Source organism: Myxocyprinus asiaticus, chromosome 33 (genome assembly GCF_019703515.2).
Source record: "Myxocyprinus asiaticus isolate MX2 ecotype Aquarium Trade chromosome 33, UBuf_Myxa_2, whole genome shotgun sequence".
NCBI classification, from domain to species: domain Eukaryota; kingdom Metazoa; phylum Chordata; class Actinopteri; order Cypriniformes; family Catostomidae; genus Myxocyprinus; species Myxocyprinus asiaticus.
Genome location: NC_059376.1, coordinates 18550985 through 18574911, shown reverse-complemented (window position 1 = coordinate 18574911; position 23927 = coordinate 18550985). Strand labels below are relative to the sequence as shown.

Below are 23927 nucleotides of genomic sequence, written 5' to 3'. Positions count from 1 at the left end.
GGAAGATGAGAGAGAATGAGTGTACAGAGGCTAATCGCCCCTGACTGCCAGGGAAGCTCTTTTAAAGAATCTCTCTTTTTTTCTATATTAATCTCACCTCAACATTCAGAAAAAGCTTTTCATCCATTACACATGAGAGAGGCTTGCTGGGTCTTTTGAGAGCTGAGGAAAACGTTTTAAATGGGTCATGCCCTGAGTTTCACATTTGATTCCTGGTTTTCGGTCTTTTATGGAATCAGCTGAAAATGTGCTCTTGTATGATGCGTCATAAACTCTAGTAGTAGATGTAGCCTCTGGTTCAGCACATGGCTGCTGCCAGTAGAATCACCCAACTCTGCAAGAGCCAAAAGGAGTTCTATTTGTGTTTCTGCCATCAGAAAAAAAAAAGAAGCTCAAAATAAAGTACGATAGAGCACAGTCTGTTTCCGGAAGTTAAAATTCCCATTAATTTTTTTCATAGAGGAATTGATTATTAATGATGACTTAAACCTTTAAAGACAGGCCTACTGAGAGCTCTGAAGTTGTTAATTGATGGTATGTGATTCTATTGATGCCATCAGTCCATGTCATTTCAAGTACAAAAAAATTAAATGCCGTTTAATAGCGAAATTTCTGGTGAAGAACAAAACTACCCATGATTCAACAGAGAAAGATCTGTCAATCAGAGAATCGCTGCCAACAAAGTATGCCAAACAAGCCCAGCAGCACACGACCACTTCCATTATGCCATGTGAATGACACAACAGAGTCTGCTAATAAATTTGTATACACGTGAATATTTTGCAATAACTTTACAATATCTTGTTTCTATACTTATAATCAAGAATTTTCAATCAACAGTTGTATATTTTTCCATTTTTTAAATTGTATTACATCATTTGCAATGCTTCATGGGATTGTATTTCTTTTCCTCATTTAAGATGTTAAGTACCTTTGTCTTTTTGTCTGATTTTCAAATACTTTGTTGATTCAAATCAGAGTTTGTAATGATTCACATCAGAGCTGGTTGGTTTGGTCCATGGCTTAGAAATCTTTTATGAAAATGTTCATGAAATTCCTTTTAGGGATGTGGATGGAAACAATTGAGATAACCGCGAGGGTTCACTAGCAGTTATTGGTTGGGACTTGGGAATAAAGAACATTTATTACAATGGATATGCATCAAATACTATTCAAAATAGCAGGGAATAAAATGCACAGTGAGCTATGAGCCTAAATAGCACAATACATAGATCTTCAAATGATAAAACCGTTCTTATTAAAGTCAAACAAAAATAATTAAACTGTCACTGCCTGCAACATAGTATTCTTAAAGACCGGAAATAAGTAATTTATGTGCCAAGCCTGATATGCGCTCTGTTGTTGTGCACGTGTCTTCCATTCCAGCGCATTTCATTAGAGCTAGGGTTAGCACCATGACGGTGCAATTCGATACTTTGCTCCCCTTGCGCTTGGGGGGGTATAGGGATGTTTTGGGGGAGCAAAGTACACCCCAGCACCTTCCTAGATCCTGCCCAGATATGCGCTATAAAAGCTACATGCAGTGCAACGAATGAAACAGCAAGCAGGTGTCTTGAGATAAAATAATATATACAAATAAATGCTGCGATCCTGCACGACACACATTAAAAAAGGAAGATGTGGCACAGGGGTCTAAGACGTCCATCCAACATGTGTTTAAATAGAAAACACTTTTGAAAATATATAGCGCAGATGCACGTAAAAATGTTTTTAAAAAAAAATAATAATAATTTTGTTAAGAGACCCTAAGTTGGCCTGTACTTGAAAAACTGACCCAATACCCGGTCCTGAACCCCACGGTTTGTTGGATCCCATCTGGCTCTGAAGCTCTGGTTGAAGACCTTTATTGCATGTGTAGAATAACCGAATAGGGATTTTGGTTTTCAAATACATGCGCATCGAATGGTTAATCAAATAATTTCTATCCGTGCATATCCCTAATCCCTGTGGCAAAAATTTATGGGAAAAATAAATCCAGAACCAGCATGGCTAAAATGTGGGTGATCTATTTAGAAATGTGTATTAATCATGGCCAACCCCTTACCATTGCATATATGGTTATGTTAATTATACACATGCTGGGGAGCAGTGTTGGGTGTAATGCGTTACAAAATAAGTAATCTAATTACAGTTACAGACATGAATAAAATTACATTACTTGAATTACACATTTATTGCTAAGACAATAATATTAATTAAGTAGAATGCATTTTAAAATGCATTAAGTCCTATGTTGGTACTTTTATGTGTGTTGCTGTGACAGCTAATGAGCATGCGCTCTGACAAACCACCATGGCATAGAGAGGACACGTGAGGCGACAGCAGATGAGTGAGCAGCATTACTATGGATGCAGTGGAGTGTAGTTGTTTATTCAAATTTAAATGAAAGTGAAGCATTTCAAGTTTTCATGTGCTCATAAACAATCTCAGCGAGCCCTGGCTGAGGCACGCAAGGCTAGGCCGCCAACAAATCCTCCTCAAATCTCCACGCATCTCCCTTGGGTGTCCCTCTGCAGATGCCAGGGGAGGAGAGGGGATCGGTTTCTGGTGTATATGGAAAACAGCGCTCGTTCCTGTCCGACACAGGGATATATCGCTCACAAGGTGGGAACATTTGCAGAATGGCGTCTTGAAAAATTTGTCGCTAAGCAAACTGCTTTTTATGTTCTTTATGTACTGTACACAATAAAACACAAACTCAGTGCAATAGCGTTACAGATGTGCAAGTGATAAAGGATACTCAATTCATTCGAGCACAAGCAGGGAGGCAGAAATAATCCACTCTCTGTAAAGTTGTGTAAACACACACATGCTGCACATGTTCACACACAAACAGACATACTGTACATGCACACAGACATGCATGATGCAACACACAAGCAAACCTGTATATGCACACTGAAAAGAAACAACTAGCATTCAAATACACAATGGTTTTACTATCAAAGCTGTCTGCAAATGGGTTTTCAGAAATGTTTTCAGTTCATTAGTATTCTTTTTCTGTCTTTCACACCAGCACAAACACAGGTAAACAAGCATACTGTACACATACATGCAGTGGTGGCCTTAAGCATCTGGGGGCCCGTTTCAAGAGCTAACACGGGGCCCTACCCCCCATAAAGAAACCATAAAAGAGAGAAAAAAAGCAAAGATTCAAGTTGGTTTTGATCAATAATGTATATTTTTGGACTTCACCTTAAATGCATTATGTGCACTTTCAGCATCATCAGCTCAGCATAAAAATAATCATAACAATTCCCTTAAATAAAAACTGAAACAATGCTATTATTTTTGCTTTGGAATAAAGAGAAGCCTCGCCCTTCGGCAGCTACTATTCGGCACTGAATAGCACTATGTGTTATGTATCAGCTGACATAAAAACAGCTTAAACAATTCCCTCATATTAAATTAACAACAACAGCAATAACATGTAGTTTACAATGAATTGTGTTTTGCACTCTTTCAGCACCATGGACAGCTCACTCCAGGCCTGGGTAAGGTTGCACCAGCTGTGCGTAAGGTCTGACGTAAGTTGGGATGTAAAGTTCACACTAAGGGCTTAGTAACTACTAGGTCAGTGCCTAAGTCAGTGCTTAATTTGGTTGCACCACCTGTTCTTAAGGCAAGACTTAACTAATAGTTTGTAAGCTCTCCGTAAAGTTATGTGTAGTCGCATAATATGACGTTTACTTGTATTGATCCAATAAGCAGCCTTCAAATTTGTACACAGAAGTGTTAAACAGCCGTGCATTTTAGTTTGAGCTTGTTCAAACCTTGTTTGCTTATAACTGTCTTAACTGTCAGCTGTAATAAATTATATCCCCACTGAAATACGATACACAATAAAACAAGATTTCTTTAATGATATATTTAGCTTATGTAAATAACAATATTCAATAACTGTATCTAAAATGAATAAGGGACAATAAATAAATAAACATTAATACAACAGGCTGGAAAAATAGACTTTTATTCATTTTAATATCTATTTCATATATGTTGAAACTTGACACCGGGCGGAGTACACAGGAAAGTGCACCGTTAGATCAGTTTCATGCTGAAGAAATATGTTTTTTACATAATGTTTTCTCCCATAAATGTAAACGAGTGTAAATGCCAACATCATCATATACATGTCGAAAGGACTGATGCCTGTCAACCAAAACATGAGTTCATTGATGTCATTAAGTGAGTCTGCTTGTTATTCCATCCGTTACTCCTGGTCAGAGGCTTCCGTAAATATTTAGTTTATACATAGGGTTACGTTCTACTTAAATTTAATGGTGCAATGCTCAAATATTTAGCAGTGCGTAAATTGTGACTTAGTGCCCATTTACACCACAACTAGGCTAAGTTGTAACATATGTATAGCTCATGTAACCAGCCCCTGGAGAGCGAAAAGAAGAGTGAGAAAGAGAGGTGGAACAAGCCAAGCGGGAGAGAGAAATTACGATTACGGGAATCCAGTCAGCCGCCACGGCCACAATATAGCTATATATATATATATATATATATATATATATATATATATATATTATATAATTTTTTTAAGTGGGTGAATTATTCAATTCTGGCATGTCAGTTGGGGACCCTTTGGAGGGCGGGGCCCATTTCAATTGAAACAGGTAAGAATGCCAATGCATACATGCCACACACAGCGAAGAAGGTTGTAGATAGCGGACACACACACATAGACATACACACACACACACACACACACCTGAAGATACTACTCAGCATATTTGAGATAAGAAAGTTAAGTTGCGTTTTTAGAAATGCATTGGATCTCTTTAGCCAAGTTGCTGTTTTTGACGTATTGCTGTAATTTTGTTATTGTTTTAAGTCAATATTAAAGTACTAAAAGAGCTATTAGTGTCACATTTGCTTTTTCGCAGGTTTGATTGGTTTTAGAAAGTAACTTCAAAGTAAAGTTTCATTCCACATGAAGTAATTAATAATCTAATTAAAATGTTTACATAAGTAATTAGTAATCAGTAGTGGATTACTTTTTTGAAAGTAACTTACCCAACACTGCTGGGGAGTGCCTTTTTTTGCACATTCTTATATTTTCATAGAATCATTGAGTAACATTTTTTGGTTACTTTGGCAGAATTAGGGGAACATGCTCCTACATTTTGTTTAAAATTCATTTATAATATGTCAGTGTTATGAAGGCCAATTCACAACATTTGATTCAAGTTACTAGTGTGTGGATTTCTTACCTGTACTTCGGTTACAAATTTGTCTCCAGAAGTTAGCTAAATCTGCCAAAATCTCTGGTCACAGGGTTAGGGTTTGAGTTGGTCTGCAGTGATTATAATTAGTTTTATGAAAACGAATAGAAGTCTGTTGTATGTCCCTCTTTAGATATCTACAGAAGGAAAATGTGTGTGTGTCTCATTAGGACACATGTCTCTCAGTGTGAATCAGCTGTATAAATGTTTCTCTCCACTGGGACTCTCTGTATACCACAGGAGGCTCCATTTTCATAGTAATGACTGTAAGAATACACTCAGCGTAATCTCCTGACAGGTCTTACACAAAAACATTTTAACGATTACCAAAGCCTGATAGCGCCTAGTCCTTGTTTTTTAAACCCTATTTGCTGTGCACTTCCTTGTAGTATAATGGAATCATTATTTATCTCAATAAAAAAACTGGATTTTTTTCCCTACAGCATTTTCAAAATCCTTCACCATGTTAAGATACAACTACTACAGCACTCTAAATTGTAATCCATTCAGATTTTTGTCTTGACACCACCAGGTTGTAAAAATAGCACTACATACTGTAAATAGGGTAATGGTGTTATTTGAATAGCATTTTCATGATATCAAGATGACCTTAGCCAATTTTTATGCTGTTATTATGACTGTACTACTTACGATGATCTTAAAGGTGAAGTGTGTAATTTGGGGGGATAAACCACCTTCAAGCTGTCGTTATTTTGTGATTCCCTATGGTGATGCTAGTGGTGCAAAAATTGTACACTTCACCTTTAACTGACTGAGTTCAGCATTACAGAAAGTTCCTTCATCCTCAGCAAGAAGATCTCACTCAGTCTTAAGAAATATTTCAACTGAAGGCTAAAGGTTTCCACAGTGCATAACGCTGAGAGGATGCTACTGTAGTACAGCACGCTTAAGTAAAGTTTTACCAGTGGAAGTGTCTATAATGCTATCCTAGTGGAAATTTTTAGAACACTGTTTAAAAAGATGGAGTGAAAAGCTACAAGGGCCAAACTCAATTACCTAAAAGCAGTGTGTGGTGTGTGTGTGTGTGCAAGTCTTTGAGCTATCTGTTAGGTACCCTGAGTTGTTTGTGTAGTGTGTGGTAGTTTCTGTGAATAAATGTGTGCCGCCATGTTTGAGTTTTTTTAGTGTGTGTGTGTCCATTAGTGGCGAAGCAGGGCACTTTGTCCCCTCGGCTCCAGTTGTTGCACTCTGTGCTTTTGTGGTCATTGTGTGTCCTTCTGAAAGGCTAATTGGAATAAATGGGGGGGAAAAGAGATGGTGTCCTTACATGACGTGAAAAGCGATTCTAGAAAAAAAAAAAACTTAAGAACCCACACTTTTCTCATTTCCACCCACCTAAGGGTGGGCGGTATGACGTTTCTATCACAGTTTTAGTAATTTTATGTCACAGTAACAATATCATGATATACAGTTGTTATATTTTGTTGGAAATTCAATAAAACCATGTGGTAACACTTTTAGTTAAAAACGTAAGACACAACACAGTAATACATTATAAATATGATTGGTTGAGCCACAGTCAAAGCTGTTGTAAATATCCAATGTTCAAATACCCGTTACCACAAATAATTTGAATTCTGTATTAAAGTACAAAAGTCCGGAGTGGCTTGGCAACTGTAAACCACCTACAATTATACACTTTGCTGCTATTATACAGTAATTAACAAAGTTTACACTGGAAGCAGCAATCACAATTTACTGAGTTGGCTATATTTTAGGGCAGCCATAAATTTAGTTAAAAGTTTATGCCATAAATTATGTCATTTAAATATGATTAATGTCATTACATTTCTCAGGACTAGTTGTAGTGTTATCACTATCTAGAGGTATATTGATGTTTAATGAAGGCTTGTAATGCCAGTCAATGGTAGTAATGTGTGTAATGTAACTGTAATTAATGGTTGTAATGAAGAGTTTTAATGGTTTCAGGTTTTAGAATATACATGTATATCTACTACAACAATTCATTTCTGGTCATTTTGGAGTCGTGAAAAGTATTTTATTTTCAGTTTTTTCAGTTGTGTTCATTTTTATTGTTATTTCAGTTAACAAAAATAATACAGGGTTCCCACGGTCATGGAAAACTTAAAGTAATTTTTAAATAGTGTTTTCCAGTACACAAACAACAAATCAGATATACACAAAATTTCTAAATTAAAGCAAACACTTATTTTATGCAATATTTACTCAAATTTGCATAAGCTTAAAAAAAACCTTCAAAACAGAAAGTGTTGACTATCCATTGACAAATCTATTGGTCGATTTTGGGACTGACACAAGGGAGAGTTAACACTTCTGTTAATCGGTCAAGCAAACACGGTTATCGGCCGATGCCGAGAATCGAAAAATTGCCAAATATCGTCTGATTAATCGCCTGGCCGATATATATTGGTCTATCAATGCTTGTGTAGAGTAAAACTTTCTCACAAGCCATAGTGATGTCCGATTTGTCAGTGAATCATTCTTTTTAGTAAATTATTTTCAATGAACTAGTTGAAATTGTTCACAAATCTGTCTAAATTATTTATTTAACAAATTAATCAAAATTGGTATTAATCAAAATGACTAATAAAAATCTGTATACAGTTATCATGGAGTAGAGTTGGAAATTCATTAGTCAAAATAATAATGAAAAAAAAAATCCTGATAATTCTAATACAGCAAGTTATAATGTATACTGTCATGCTACTCAGCCCAACCTCCACCACCATTTACCTGTGTGCTTCCCTCTTGTCCTCCTCTCTTCTGTTGCTTTGTATGGAAACAGAAGACTAAAGTTGAGAACTGTGGCTGGTGGTGTTGTAATGTGTCTTATAGGTTTGGGTGGAGGGACGGTCTCTCTGAGGAGGCCATCTGCTTCTCTGCCTCACTCACTCATCACATTTACATCTGATAACTGCAGCCAGTCATGTGGAACACAAAATTCCTCATGTGCGCATATGCAGCTATGCACGTGTGATTCCATACACACACACACACACCACATCCACATCCAAAAATAATTCACATAAAGTGCTATTTTTGATGTTTCTATGACACGTGTGCTTGTGTGCGCACGTGTGTGTGTGTGTGTGTGTGTGTGTGTGTGTTTATGTGAGTCTGTGTGGAGAGAGCATGCTTTCTCAAAGCTGGAAAGGCCAGTGGTTTATTTGGAATAGGAACATCACCAAAAGCATCAGAAATTATTAATATGCTGATATGCTTTTGGCAAATATTCAATAAAGCATGTGCTTATGTGTTCAGTACTTGCCATTTATGTGCCTCTTAATTAGGTTACAGATGATTTGTGCCATGGCTAAACAGTGTAAACATGTTTGTGTAAACATTAGGGGTGTAGCGATCCATCGATCTGGATCGATGCATCGATCCAATGACCAACGATCCAATATTATCGATACAACGCGTAAATATAGATAAAGAAATTTTTTAAGATGTACATTTATTTTAATACTCTCATGTCAGCCACGTCCGTACGCATTTGACTTTATGAGCACTAAATATGCTTTTCATGTGGGACACAGATGTGCGTGGGGTCTTTGAAGCCAAATTGTGCTCTGCTATCCGTGCGGCATGCGCACGCATCAACCGGGCACTCCTTAAAATGTGAGCTCTCGTGACAAACGTAGAGCAAACCATTTGAATTTTTCATGAGAATTTGCTATTTTAAAGTACCACGGAGAAGTTCAACTATGTGAAACATCATGACAACGCCGACATTCTGAACAGCACTAACGAGGGAAAGAGAAACACCTGCTCAGCTCCAGCATCAGTTATAAGACTTTACACATCTACACATCAACACCCATAACATTTATCCCAGTTAACTGTAACAGAATTTTTCATTACAACTGTGGAAGTTGTTGCCAAGAAAACATCCTGGTTACTTTCGTAACCTCCATTCCCTGATGGAGGGAACGAGACGTTGTGCCGATGTAGTGACACTAGGGGGTCACTCTTGGGAGCCCCAAACACCTCTGCCTTTTTGAAAAAAGGCCAATGAGAATTGGCGAGTGGAATTTGCATGCCACTCCCCCGGACATACGGGTATAAAAGGAGCTGGTATGCAACCACTCATTCAGGTTTTGTGCTGAGGAGCCGAGACCAGGTCCCGGCCATTTCAGCGGGTAGTTCAGCGTTGTGGCAAGAGGGACACAAAGTCTCGTTCCCTCTATCAGGGAACGGAAGTTAAGAAAGTAACCAGGACATTCCCTGTCTGTCACTCACTCGACATTGTGTCGATGTAGTGACACTAGGGGTCCCTATACAAAAAAACACAACTATCTGGACTGTGTTACGTGAACTGGTGTTGTGTGACGGGCAGACCGCTGTGTGCCTCGTAGCCAGCACACCAGGCAGTCACTCTTTCCCTCTCTTTTCTCCCCACAAAGAGTGGAATTTGTTAACTGACTGGGAGCCATAAGTGTCTGCATTGGGGGGTGTCCCTCCCAAGGGGAAGACACCACGGAGACCACACCCCGCCCAAAAAGGGGGGGGGGTATTTTGAGTGGAATACATCACATGGTCTTACCAGATGTCTGCTAAAGAGGCGCCACTGGCCAGGGCCCAGGAGGCCGCCACACTTCTGGTAGAGTGGGCTCGTAACCCCGCAGGGGGTGGCACGTCCTAAGCCTGATATGCCATCGCGATGGCGTCAGTGACTCAATGGGCAATCCTCTGTTTGGAGACAGCGCTTCCTTTCCGCTGTCCACCAAAGCAGACAAAGAGCTGTTAAGAGCTTCTAAGGCTCTGCGTGTGATCCAAATAGATGCGTAAAGCTTGCACCGGACTCAGCAACACCAAGGCTGGGTCTGTCTCCTCCTGGGGCAGCGCTTGCAGGTTCACCACCTGATCCCTAAAAGGGGTCATGGGAACCTTGGGCACATAGCCCGGTCGGGGTCTCAGGATCACGTGAGAGTAACCCGGACCGAACTCTAGGCACAATTCGCTGACAGAGAACACCTGCAGGTCCCCTACCCTTTTGATGGAAGTGAGCGCAGTCAGGAGGTCAGTCTTCAAAGAGAGAGCCTTAAGCTCAGCTGACTCCAAGGGCTCAAAGGGAGCTCCCTGTAGACCCCGCAGGACTACAGAGAGGTCCCACGAGGGGACGAGGCGCGGTCTGGAGGGATTGAACCTCCTAGCGCCTCTCAGGAACCTGATGATCAAGTCATGCTTCCCCAAGTACTTACCATCTACTGCATCATGATGAGCCAAAATAGCGGCTACATACACTTTCAAGGTGGAGGGGGACAGCCGCCTCTCCTGCAGGAAGAAAAGCACCGATCCAACTGCGCAACTCTGGGGGTCTTCGCGTCAGGAAGAACACCACTTAATGAACAGACACCACTTCAAGGCATACAGGCACCTCGTAGAGGGAGCCCTAGCCTGAGTGATCGTGTCTACCACCACGGGTGGTAGGCCACTTAGGTCTTCCGCGTCCCGTCCAGGGGCCAGACGTGGAGATTCCAGAGGTCTGGTCATGGGTGCCAGATGGTGCCCCGTTCCTGAGAAAGAAGGTCCTTCCTCAGGGGAATTCGTCGGGGGGGCTGTTGCGAGGAGCGTGAGATCCGAGAACCACGTCTGGGTGGGCCAGTAGGTTGCTACTAGGACGACCTGCTCCTCGTTCTCCCTGACCTTGCACAGGGTCTGTGCAAGTAGGCTCACTGGGGGAAATGCATATTTGCATAGTCCAGGGGGTCAGCTGTGTGCAGGCGCATCTATACCAAGGGGTGCCTCGGTCAGGGTGTACCAAAGCGGGCAGTGGGAGGATTCTCGGAAAGCAAACAGGTCTACCTGTGCTCGACCGAATCAACTCAGCTGGACCACCTGAGGATGGAGTCTCCACTCTCCCCTGAGGGTAACCTGATGTGACAGCACGTCCGCTGCGGTGTTGAGGTCGCCCGGGATGTGAGTGGCTCATAGCGACTTGAGGCGCTGCTGACTCCAGAGGAGGAGACGGCGGGCAAGTTTTGACATGCAATGGGAGTGTAGACTGCCTTGATGGTTGATGTACACTACCGTCACTGTGTTGTCCATCCAGACCAACATGTGCTTACCCTGGATCAACGGCCGGAACCTCCGCAGGGCGAGCAGTAAGGCCAAAAACTCTAGGCAGTTGATGTGCCAACGCAGCCGTGGGCCTGTCCAGGAGCCGGCGGCTGTGTGCCCGTTGCATCCGGCGCCCCAGCCCGTCAGACTTGGAGGCGTCTGTTGTAACCACGACGCGCCTGGAGACCTGCTGGAGGGGAACCCCTGCCCGTAGAAATGCAATGTCGGTCCAAGGGCTGAAGAGGCGGTGACAGATCGGCGTGATGGTCACGCAATGTGTCCCGTAGTGCCATGCCCATCTCGGGATTCAAGTCTGAAGCCAGTGCTGAAGCGGTCTCATATGCATCAACCCGAGCGGTGTGGCTGCCGCTGAGGATGCCATATGCCCCAGGAGCCTCTGAAAAAGTTTCAGTGGAACCACTGTACTCCGTCTGAACGCCTTCAGACAGTTCAGCACCGACTGCGTGCTTTCGTTCGTGAGGCGCGCTGTCATCGAGACTGAGTCCAACTCCAAACCAAGAGATGCTCTGAACCGGGGAGAGCTTGCTCTTTTCCCAGTTGACCCAAAGCCCCAGTCGGCTGAGGTGCCGGAGCACGAGGTCCCTGTGTGCGCACAGCAACTCTCGAGAGTGGGCTAGGATTAGCCAGTCGTCGAGATAGTTGAGGATGCGGATGCCCACTTCCCTTAGCAGGGCAAGGGCTGCCTCTGTGACCTGAGGGAACAAGGACAGGCCGTACGCGTGGTCTTGGCAAGAAAGGAACGATAGCCCAGGAACCATTCGTCGAGCCATGAGGGTTCAGGGGAGAGTGGAGGGTTCCACTCAATTCCGCATCGGCGTGAGACTGGGTGACCGTTCCCGAAGGAGGAAGCACAGCCGAAGCCTCTGCGTCAGACTGGTTGAGCCCACTCTCCGATGCTGCGCTCGATATCTCATCGTCTTCCCGAGCTACGCACGAGAAGTCGAACTCGTGCTGAGACGAGCAGGCGGTCTCGTGCGAGAGCCCGATCGGGGAAAGCGAGCGTGCTGGGGAATGGGAGGTCCGTGGGGGGATACCTGGCGGAGGTGGTCCCATTGATGTCCCCAAATCACCCCCAGTGCTATCCGACGTGGCCTCAAACCCATAGGTACGAAAGCAAGCCGTGACCGCAACGTTACCATGGTCATGTTCCACGAACGATGTCTCCCAGACACGTAAGACAGCGATTGTGGCCGTCAGAAGCGGAGAGATAACGACTGCATCCAGGAATAACACACAAACAGAAAGGCATCTTTAAAAAGACGTTCCGTGTGTGTGCTGCTCTTTTTGTGAATGAATATACTCTCTTATTTTCACTCTGCCGAAGTGTCCAGGGGCATTCTCTGCACTCCACGGGTGCAGAGGGGGAGAAGCCACTGAAATGCACCATAAATCCAGCAGTTTTGAGGTGCGTCTTTGGAGGGAATTTAATTCAGTGCACTGAATACAACCGCTTGGTTCCGAAGAGAAAATCTGAATGAGTGGTTGCATACCAGCTCCTTTTATACCCTTATGTCCGGGGGAGTGGCATGCAAATTCCACTCGCCAGTTCTCATTGGCCTTTTTTCAAAAAAGCAGAGGTGTCTGGGGCACCCAAGAGTGACCCCTAGTGTCACTACATCGACACAACGTCGAGTGAGTGACAGATAGGGAACCATGGATAGCACGGATAGTTGGAAACAAGTCATGGGTATGTAAGTATTTTGAATTGGACTAAACTGAAAAATAAGCTTATATTTTTTATATTATTATCTGTATAATTTTTTTCAACATTCATTTTTCAACCTTATTTTGTTGTGGATGTCCCAATGTGTATACAGAGAGCTGAATAAAATAATCATTTTATGCATCATTTGAGGGCAAAACATTTTTTTATTGATTGTGTAATATAGGCACATAATATCGGAATATCAATCGCAGGTCCCTGAATCGAATTGTATCGTGGCCGACTTTGAAGTATCTGCAAATATCGGATCGCAGGCCAAGAGAATCGATTCAAGATCGTATCATGATGAAACGTAAACATATGGACAGGACAGTGCCTCTAGTGTATCACTTTTTTATGTGTGTTTCTGAATTGGCTTTGCCAGCGGGGCATTTAGTATTCTGGTTTGTTGGATTGTAAGGTCATGCTTCTGTTTAGTGGTGGTCATAGCAGAAGTGACTGAGATTCAAACAATTGATCTTTTGTGTCATATTCATGTCCACAATGCTACATAGTGCATTTAAACTTAAAATATTCAGAACCATTTAAATTATACTGGATCAAAGACTTCTAATGAAAAATGTTTTGCTAAGGCAAGCATACAGTAACTGTTACTATTGCTCATATATGTACATTTATGGATTTGAACAAACAAATCTGCTGTTCATCTGGCAGACAATAAAAAAATCAAAAACTCTCATTCACATACATTGAAGGAGGGATGCTAGCCATAATAAGGGGCCAGAATATCAAAGAGATTTGGGAGTGGGTTCCTTAGATTTAGACCAGCAAACATATATATATATTACCCTTAGTTATTACTTCTTATAACCAAACTCAAGTCAAATAATCCCACTGTATCAGTATACATTCCAAAAACACCTTAAACACCTCAATAAACACCTCAAATTTACAGCACATCTGAGTTCAAATGAATCTTGGTGTCAGAGTGAGGCGTATCTGGAGTGTAGGATCTAGAGACTGAAGGAAGCATGATTGCAAGGAGAGAGGTGTTTGGTGAACAAGTGCCCAACAGAACAGATTGTGTCATCTCAAAGGTCAGCGCCGCTTATTTCTTGGAAGTGCCCAATATCTATTAGCCCAGCTCTGGCTGGATGCATTCCACAAAACAGAAGTCTTGCTACCATACCATCCAAATTAAAGTAAAAGCTGTATTTAGAATGTAATACTAGCGAACTGTTTACTGAGTAGTGTAAAGTAGTTGTCGACCGATATATGTTTTTCAATGGCTGATACCGATATCTAGAAAGCATGCCGATATTAATTCTGATAAACATAAATCAATTTAACAACAAAAAATCTTATGCACATAAAATTCTTAAAGTGAAATAAACATATTTTATGCAATATTTACTCAAATTTGTATAAACTTGAAAAGAAAAAACCTTGAAAACAGAAGGTGTTGACTATCCATTGACAAATCTATTGGTAGATTTTGGAACTGACACAAGGGAGAGTTAACACTTCTGTTAATCGGCCAAGCAAACACAGTTATGGCCGGATGCCGATAATTGCAAATGGCCAAATATCGTCCAATATTCACGATAATCATTTTAAACTGTAGTACTCTATGCTACATTATTGTCACATGACTTCACTATGTTGTATGTACAATTTGATAAATGGAGTCCATACAGTAGGTTTTGGTAACAAGTCCTTATGACCATAGCATGTTTATGAATGCAATGAAAAAAACTAGTTTACAGAGGCTCGCGCATTCACGTGAGAACGTACGTTTTTTTTAGCCCATAATTTACACAAAATTTTGGGGTGAACTATTAATTTAAAACATTGTGACTTGTCAAAGTACTATTACAAATTAGTTAAAAAAAGACCAGTTAAAAAAAATCTTGGCAGTTATGGCTTCTGGTTTATTTATTTAAATAAATATGGAAGTTAAGTGCATTGCGTTGAGGGATACAGTATTTAATGCTGTGCGCTCTGTTTTGTACTACTTATTTAAACAGATGTTGTAAGTCATATAAGAAAATTCACATACTCAGGACGGAATACATGCTGTAAAGTGCAGGAATAGATTTGTATTGTGCTTGTCTGTATATTGCCAAAAAACCTGTTCTGATACATAGAATTTAGGGTTCCAGATACATAAGCAAAATGTGTGTTTGTGTATTTAGTTAGTGTGCTCCTCATTTCAAATGCATTATTATCAGGCTTTTCCAGCAGAATGAATGTTATTGTAATGACCTCCCTCATGGCACCCCTCCTATTTTTCTGTTTGTGTTTTTTTTTTTTTTTTTTATTTGTAGCTCCTTCAAATTATGCTGCTGCAGAGCCAGCATGAAGTCTCCTGGGCTGCATCATGCAATTTGTTAGTGTTACACATTCCATGTGAATCTGAGTTTATACTTGTCTAATTTGTAATCATTAGATCTCTCACTCTCTTATCTTCACTGGGTCATTCAATTCCAGGCTCAGTCTTCAGAGAGTGGGCTGCCAATGCAATCATGTGCAGCTCAGAAGAGATTGGAAGTGACTGCAGTGAACTGACGGCAGTTGAAATGACAATGGCCTTTCGATGAGAGTGAAAGGTGTAGAAATGGAGGTGATCTTAGTACTGTTATGAGGCAAGACTGTGTATGTGTGTGTCTGTCTGTACGTATATGCACTGTACAGTATGTACTGCATGTAGACAGACAAACTGTCTCTAATGATTAAATTCAAAGACTATTGGTTTGCTTTGGTCTTTTAATTGCATTGTTTAGGAGCTTTATCAGGGAGGAAAAATCCATAGTATTTTAATATAAAAAGACCCTTAGTAAAGATAATCACAGATCTTAACTATTTCTCCTAAACAGCAATGAGTTTGAATGGAAAACAAATGGAGAAACCTTTGGTATCCTGATTCTCAAATTATTCTCCTGAGAAAAAGACTCTAAAAATCTCATGTTTCCTCTAGAATTTTAGAAGCAGGGGTTAAATTGGGATTACGGAGGTGGGGGAACCCTAAAATTAGGTGACGTTGCAATTTTATTAAAATAAAGATTTAATAAAATGCATGGGTGTCTAAATATGGTCTAAATCAATAGACCTGTATGGTATGTAATTCATAGATGAAGTTTGTTCTTTCAGATGAATAAATTTTAATGGGATTCTGTTTACTGGGATAATGATGTGTCTATCATAATTTATGTATGTCATTATTCTACTGAATTGTGAAAATACATAATTACATGGAGTATTTGGTTTAGTGTTTTACATTAGATGACAGCTGGGACAAGTTACCTTCTTCTTGCCCTAGGTAGGGGATCATCTTATAGAACATGCTAAACTTATATCTAATTATGTTACAATTTAATAATAAATGCACATTGTTCTTAAAGGAAACAAACATTTTCTACAAACAACTTTTTACTCAGATTATTCTGATAATATAATTTGTATGAAAACATTTGCATTAAATTATAAGAGTTTAAAATAAATACATTTTCACTAGTGAATCACACTGTATATTTGCTAGAAAACATTTTTTCAAAAATAAAAAACAAACAAATTAAAAATAAAAACTGAATCTACAAAAATGGAGGACACACGTAAATATACACATAACAGTGAAACTTTTTACAGTGTGTTGGTTGAGTGTTTTAATCTCAAGTTGTATGATATTTTGCTCTATGGTGATGTTGCTTTGGATGCAACTGATTCCTGATTCAAAAGCCCCTTTGGGTAGATATTCAATAAACTAATTAAACTGGCTACTGCATATCTGTGGATCTAAGAAACGGGTGAGCAGTTGATTCCATATTACATGATTTCTTTGAAAATGAGATTGTAGTTGGACCATGGCGATACAGAAGCAAAGCGCTCATCTGAATATGGGGGCACGTTGTCGTGTGCTGCTTTCAAATATGCCGCCTCTTACAGCGTCCGCAACTGACTAGAGTGAAGCATAATGAACTTGACATATTTTTGATCAAGTGCACTCGCTAAATGGAGACGGAATGTGTCAAATGGATCAAACAAAAACCGTACTGGAGAACACAATAACTGGAATTTCATTTTTTAATTTTTGGAATCGAAGGTGCCGGAACGCCATTTGGGGCTGTACCGGCCCAATTTAACCCCTGTTTAGAAGAGGTCTCAACAATGTCATAAAATGTGCTTAAATTTACATTTTTCATCAAATTGTTTCAGTTTATCTTGGCTATGCTACAAAAAATCGTTTTTTCATGCTTCTCAAAACCCACACACCCATGAACTCTGAAGATAACTTGTATAAGTGACACTGATGTCACATCACATAGATGTTGGTGGAGTGTAATTACGTTTTCTCCTGCAGTGAGGGTTGAGTCTTAATCTGCGTGGGATGAGGGTTTGGTTAGGGATGTATGCAAATTATCCACAGCAGTCAAGATTAACCAATGATTTGAGGTGTTAACCTAATTACACAGAGCTATTTAAAGGTGTACAGATGATTCAATCATAAAAGCAGCATGCTGTCTAATGCATTCTGCTCTCCTCTCCCTTTTTAGTTAGCAACATGTAATCACAAATATTCCAAATTATTATACTAGATATTTTACCAGTGACCGTTTTAGATTGCATAAATTGGTTTTTATGTTTTCCCTGTCTGCTACCTTTAATGTCAAAGTTCATGCAGCAGCAGGTTCTTAGGCGTCGTTCAGTCCGAATGTGTAATTGGATGAAAAGAAGAAAGATGCAACAAATAGAACATAACGCAGGTGTCTCGAGAAACGTTTTTAAAAGTGCAAGTTCTTTTAACTTGGCACGGTGTCTAAAAAATGTGGTACTCTTGCACGAAACTCTGAAAAAATAACAACGCACCTCGCAGTGGTCAAAGACATCCATTTAGTGCATGTTTACATAAGAAAACAATTTAAAAAATACAAATTCACAACAAACAAAATGCGTTAGTTGTGAACGGCCCCTTATGGTGCTATAATCATTGTTAGGACATCATTGTCTTGCAGTAATTATTTACAAGGCATTTTAGGTCCAGGTCCCAGATGATTGGCTCAAAGAAAATTGTGTCCTGAACTAAGTGCCCATGAGCAATGATGGCAGTATGCAGGTGCGTACGTCTGGGGGTGCATGCGCCATGTGAGCAACTGCCATTGAGATGAATAGGAAGGCTAACGGACAGCTCTCTTCAAGTATTATAAACCTCCTTGGTCTTATTCCTATATAACACCTCATGAACACTACTGTATTGCTCTCTCTCTCTCTCTCTCTCTCTCTCTCTCTCTCTCTCTCTCTCTCTCTCTGTGTGTGTGTGTTTTCTGCTGTCAGTAGGATATTCAAGAGGTGTTATGTGGAGACTGCATGTTGATTTCTGTTGACTACTGGTGTCTGTAGTTCAAACCCTCTGTGTCAGACTTTCTAAGACAGATGGCCCTCTCTCACTCTCTTTCACTCCCTTACTGTCTGTATAAATTTTTCAGTCCCTATCGCCCCCTCTCGCTCGACTCAAAATGAATAATGCATTGACTAACACTGGCTGGGTTGGAAACTCTGTTCTTAGAAGAATACACCCTGCTGTTTAAACGTGTGTTTATCTGTGTGTGCCTGTGAGTATTTTGCCAGACATATATATGTATTCTTAACCCATAAGTAAATAGGCCTAGAATAGAATATGAAATATATCATTTAGATAACAGATGAGATAACAGAGGAATGAACTACAGGGGCATTTATTTTAAATATGTGGGGCAATTTTGGCACATTCAGTGGCATGATGGCCCTGGTTAATTTCTGACCCTGGTATACAGGTATATACATAAATATAGTCACTTGTATAGTAATAAATCACCCAGTATGTATCACATAATCTAATCTCTATCCATGGTTGTGTGTGTTCACAGGAGAGTGAGCTTCAGTGTGTTCTGCAGCAGAAATTACGTCTGAATCTTCAGTTGTTCAACGATATCCAGAAGGCAGCAAAGTATGAGCAGGTAAGCAGTCTGTCTCATTCCGGCTTAGGGCTTGATAACAAACCCTCAACGCATACTCACTCACACACACACAATGGCATTGTAATCCGTTCTTGCTATCGTTTGTTCCCTGGTGGAGAGCACTAATGGTGTTTTTGCCACTCGAGTGGAGGAGCAGGATTGTTCCTCATAAAGCTGGAGGCCTTGGACCGCCCGCCACACATTTCTGCATCCTCTAACTCAATCCAATGAGTCCCTCTGCCCCATTTGGAGCACAGCATTGACCACCCACTCACTCAAGAGATGGATGAGTTCATCTCTGCTCCGGGGTATCAATGCACAGTGCATGAGACTGTAGGGTGTTGTGGTTTTCTTTTGGAAAAGGCAGTGATGTAAATGTCCTACTGATTTGTGGTTATGCTAAAGGAGAAATACTAAATAAAATTACCTAATATTAAATGACAAACCATATCGAGGCAAAATTCGATATTTCGAAATTTGCAACATTGTTTTCTGTCCATGTGCACATAAATGAAATGACCCGTCAGACCTCATTATCTCTCTATTGCTTGATTTGACCCTACTGCACTTTTTTCTACACTGTTTACAAGGTCCTTGAAGTCCTTAAAGTCAAACATCATTATCTCTCTATCGCTTGATTTTACCCCTACTGCACTTTTTTCTACACTGTTTACAAGGTCCTTGAAGTGCTTAAAGTGTTTGAATTTAGCTTTTAGAAATGCAAGTACAGTAATACCTGGAAAATCTCCTTGTTTTGTTAAAAGGGTTTGAGATATAAATGGTCCATTTCTTCCGTGTAATGTGTGTCCATCAAAGATGAGATCCCGCAGACACAATAATGTGTCTTTTAATATCCTCTCTGTTCTTTACAGGCAGACAAAATAGTTCAAAGAAATATTAATTTTAAAAACAAATAACACGGATTGGCTAAAAATCTTGTATCTTGTTAATAAATGAATCGGAACACCTGTGCGAGTCTGTGAGATGCACGTTAAACTCTTAAAGTGACAGTACCTTTATAGTGCTTGTTATACGAATGAATGTAAACTCAGTGCTATTTCTTGTAAATTGTACACATTATTTCAAACATTGACAGCTCAGGTCATTATTATATACATTCAATTTCATTATATAATATTAATTGGTAGAACGTTGAATTTTATGTTTTTAAAAGGTTAAAATGTGATTATAGTAATGATGACAAACAAATTCATAAAAAAACAGAAATACACTTTCACATACTTTTTCGGGACAGGTTCTGTTCAGTTCTATTGCTTGTTCTGCACCTGACCAGCCTGAATGTAGCCCACTATTTTTGAAGGCTTATTTGTTTGTGATATTTTCTTATAGTGAAAGGTATATGAGAAACTCATGTATTGTTTGAGGTATTATGTTAACTTTGAGCATTTAAATTGTGTATTAATGCACATTATTATTATTTATTATTAAACATTTTTAAAAAAACGAAAAAAATTTTTGCCATACTTTGTCATTTAAGTGTTATAATATTGAATTGAGAACCTCATATTGTATATCAAGTCAAATTGTGAGATAACCATATTGTCCCATCCCTAATTATTAGAAGTAAACCTCAAGGAACATATATTTTTTTTATCCCCTTTTCTCCCCAACTTGGAATTCCCAATGTGCACTAGGTCCTCATGGTGGCGTAGTGACTCACCTCAATCTTAGCTTAGGAAGCCTGACTGGAGTCACTCAGCATGCCCTGGATTTGAACTTGTGACTCCAGGTGTGGTAGTCAGTGTCTTTACTTGCTGAGCTACCCAGGCCCCCCAACTTAAGGAACATATTAAAATAATGAAAAAGGCATGTCACAACCCCTTTAAAGCAGGAAAAGAGTAGCGTCAAAGATCCCGTGAAATCGCTTGATGAGCGCACACGCAGCGCTATGCATACATCAAGCACAAGGAAGGGTATTCAAGCTTCAAATTATGATTGCAACTAGAAGACTGCAGATGGAAGATTTATAGTGAAGAAGGAGTTATATTTTGGTCTGTTCTTACCCAAAGCCGATCATATTTCTCCACAAGACATGGATTAAACCATATGAGATATATAAATTACCTTTATGCTGCCTTTACTGTATGTCCTTTTTGGAGCTTGGAAGTGTTGGACCCCATTGGCTTGCATTGGATGGATAAATTTACATAATATCTGTGTCAAAATATCTTCGCCTGTATTCCGCAGAAGAAAGAAATTCATATGAGTTTGAGATGGTGAGTAAATGATGAGAGATTTATCATTTTTAGGTGAACTATTTCTTTACTATTTGGGGTTAACCAGAAAGCTTAAGTTATAGTAATAGTTTGAGGCCCAATTAGTGGCACATGTCAGCTGTAAAAGAGCTTTCTATTTGAGTTTCAAACAGTGAAAGAGTCTATGCAAACGCACAAAGAAATATAATGTGTCAAATAAAGACTGAACATGCCATGAATACTTTTAAATTGTCTGAGAGAAGAAGTGGTTGCAAGTCAAAACTTAGCAACAGCGACAGACAGAATAGATACTAAAGAACCACAAAAGCAAAACCTCGAATTTACAGAAGAATTTAACTAGCTCTACTGTGACACAGCTGTTAGAGCTTATGGTGGTTTGCCTTTCGGAAACTGCTTGTATCCTGGGCAGATGCACAGAGACACATTACCTGGTGTAACCAGCACAACACCTGCAACTCTGAGCAATGTAAAAAATTTATATCGTCAGGTAATTCATCTTTCATCTTGTATTCTGCATCCAGACAGGTTTATCGTTTGATAAATGATAATTTCTATTGTCAACTGTTAAATATGGATCTGTAATGGTATGGGCAGCCCTCTCATGGTAGTCATTATGCCAAATTATTTTTTGGATGGCTGCATAGTGGGCCAAGGAATATGAGGTTGCTTTGCAGGACCAGAGTATTCTACATTGCAAACAGTATATGTACCATATTCTGGCTTATTAAAACCCATGCATTCTAAACAAATTTAGGAATGGTTTCATGAAGACCAGGATGAAATAAAACACCTTCTGTGGCCTCCCAATTCATGAAATCTAAATATTATCATACCTTTATGGGAACTTCTGTAGCTCAATATGTGCAGTAGATTTCCACCTCTTTCATTTCCCTCCTCCGATACTGATTTCAATATTCTGTTGTTTTTACATGTTTGTGTTTTACTCACCCTTTGCATGTGTCTATATATGAATGTGTGTGTATTTATGCTTAAGTTGGTCATGCTGATATTACTTATAATATTGATAAAGTTTTTGTGTTCGGCTGCGTGTGTAGTCACAGAAAAGCAATTTCCTGAAGGATTCATTTTTGACAATGTCAAGAAACATTACTTAACCAGACATTAAATGCAAGAGTTTCGTTTGTGTATGTGTTACAGCAGAGTGTGTTTTGTGTGTGTGTGTGTGCTTTGATCGTCTGATTTATCTGAAGAGGGGATATGTGGAACTGCTGCTCTCTGGACCTGGCGGATATTACATTCTTGTAATAGTTAAATGGCATAAAAAAACATGATTGGGTTTATGGTCGAACAGCGACGTGTTAAAAAATGCTGGTTTTCACAGCACTGATGGACCATATAGGAGCCACCATTCAAGCTTCCATCATTTAGACATAAATTACAGACAGAGCATAAACACATCAGTTACAGTCTCATTACCAAACAATCTTTTTTACGAATTTTTGAAAACAGATCAATAGAGCTGCAGATGGAGCATTTTCTAAGGTATCCTTAATTTTTTTGGCAGATGCTATTTGCACACTGGTGCAAATAATGGTATATGCTATTTACACCCTAGTGCAAATAGTGGCAGATATTATTTGCAGCCCAACCCTGGTGCAAAAAATGGTAGATATTAATTAAGCCCTGGTGCAAATAGTGTCAGATACTATTTGCACCCATATTTCAATACTAACATACAGTACAGTATATGGGTATCACTGCAGTGTGTTTATTGTGTTAATTTAGAGTCCCACAGACACACTACATTAACCCCTACCTCTAAACCTAACCTTAATCTTCCTTTAGAAAAAAATAACCTTGGTTTTGCAACAATAACCATAGTTTCACCATGGTGTTTTTTTGTAAATTTACAGTAACCACAAAATTAACCATGATTACTATATTCCCACCATTTTACTGTAGTAACACCATGGTTAATTGGATTAAAACTATGGTTTCTGCCAAAAAACATGGTTACCACATATTACTATAGTAATACAGACAGTGATGCAATCTACACACAAGTGATGCTGGCCACGGTAACGAGTGCGATCAACAGACCCCGCCTCCAGACCAAACCCTTCTTTGCACTCCCCGACAAAGAAACAAAAGGCAGATTTGAATCGGGGTCGCTAGGACAGCAGTGCACATTCACACTGTCTTTACACCTTACGCCACAGCAGCGGCACCTTTTGTCTAGTTTGTCATATATTCCTGTGGTTTCACCAGACTATAGGGGTGCAAATAGCTGCACTGTGTGGCAGATGCTATTTACACCGGGGTGCAAATAGACACTCCAAATATTTTTTTTTTTTAGCATATTCCTATGTTGTTAATGTAATGCTAGGTGATTGCTCTATAATATTGTGGTTCCTAGATATGGATCAGGACCCTCCTTTAACGTAAGTGGGAATGGGAATTTTCACCCATTTTATTGTCAGTATTAGAAAACCTCTGCTCATCACTCTGCACAATTTGTGGTATCATTTGAAGTATGACGAGTAGTAACAGTCATACAAGGGGCTTTTCACACCAAATGTGTTCTTGCTCTAAAAAAGCAAGACACAGTGTCACAAATATAGGTGTCTTGAACCGCGTTTTTAACAGATGAAGTTCTTTTTAACTTGACCCAAATGCGACACTCCTCTGCGAGACACAAAAAAAACCCCCAATGAAATGTGGAATGGAATGACGT

The 23927-nt window shown here is 39.8% G+C and overlaps 1 protein-coding gene across 1 annotated transcript in view; it reads left to right on the top strand.

Moving 5' to 3' along the window:
* The window catches only part of LOC127424128 (RIMS-binding protein 2-like), a 163399-nt gene that overhangs the window by 69612 nt on the left and 69860 nt on the right, over positions 1 to 23927 (top strand). Inside the window, exon 4 of the mRNA XM_051669049.1 lies at positions 18906 to 18995. Within this exon, the coding sequence (XP_051525009.1) occupies positions 18906 to 18995 (90 nt within the window). The remainder of the gene's footprint in view (positions 1 to 18905; positions 18996 to 23927) is intronic.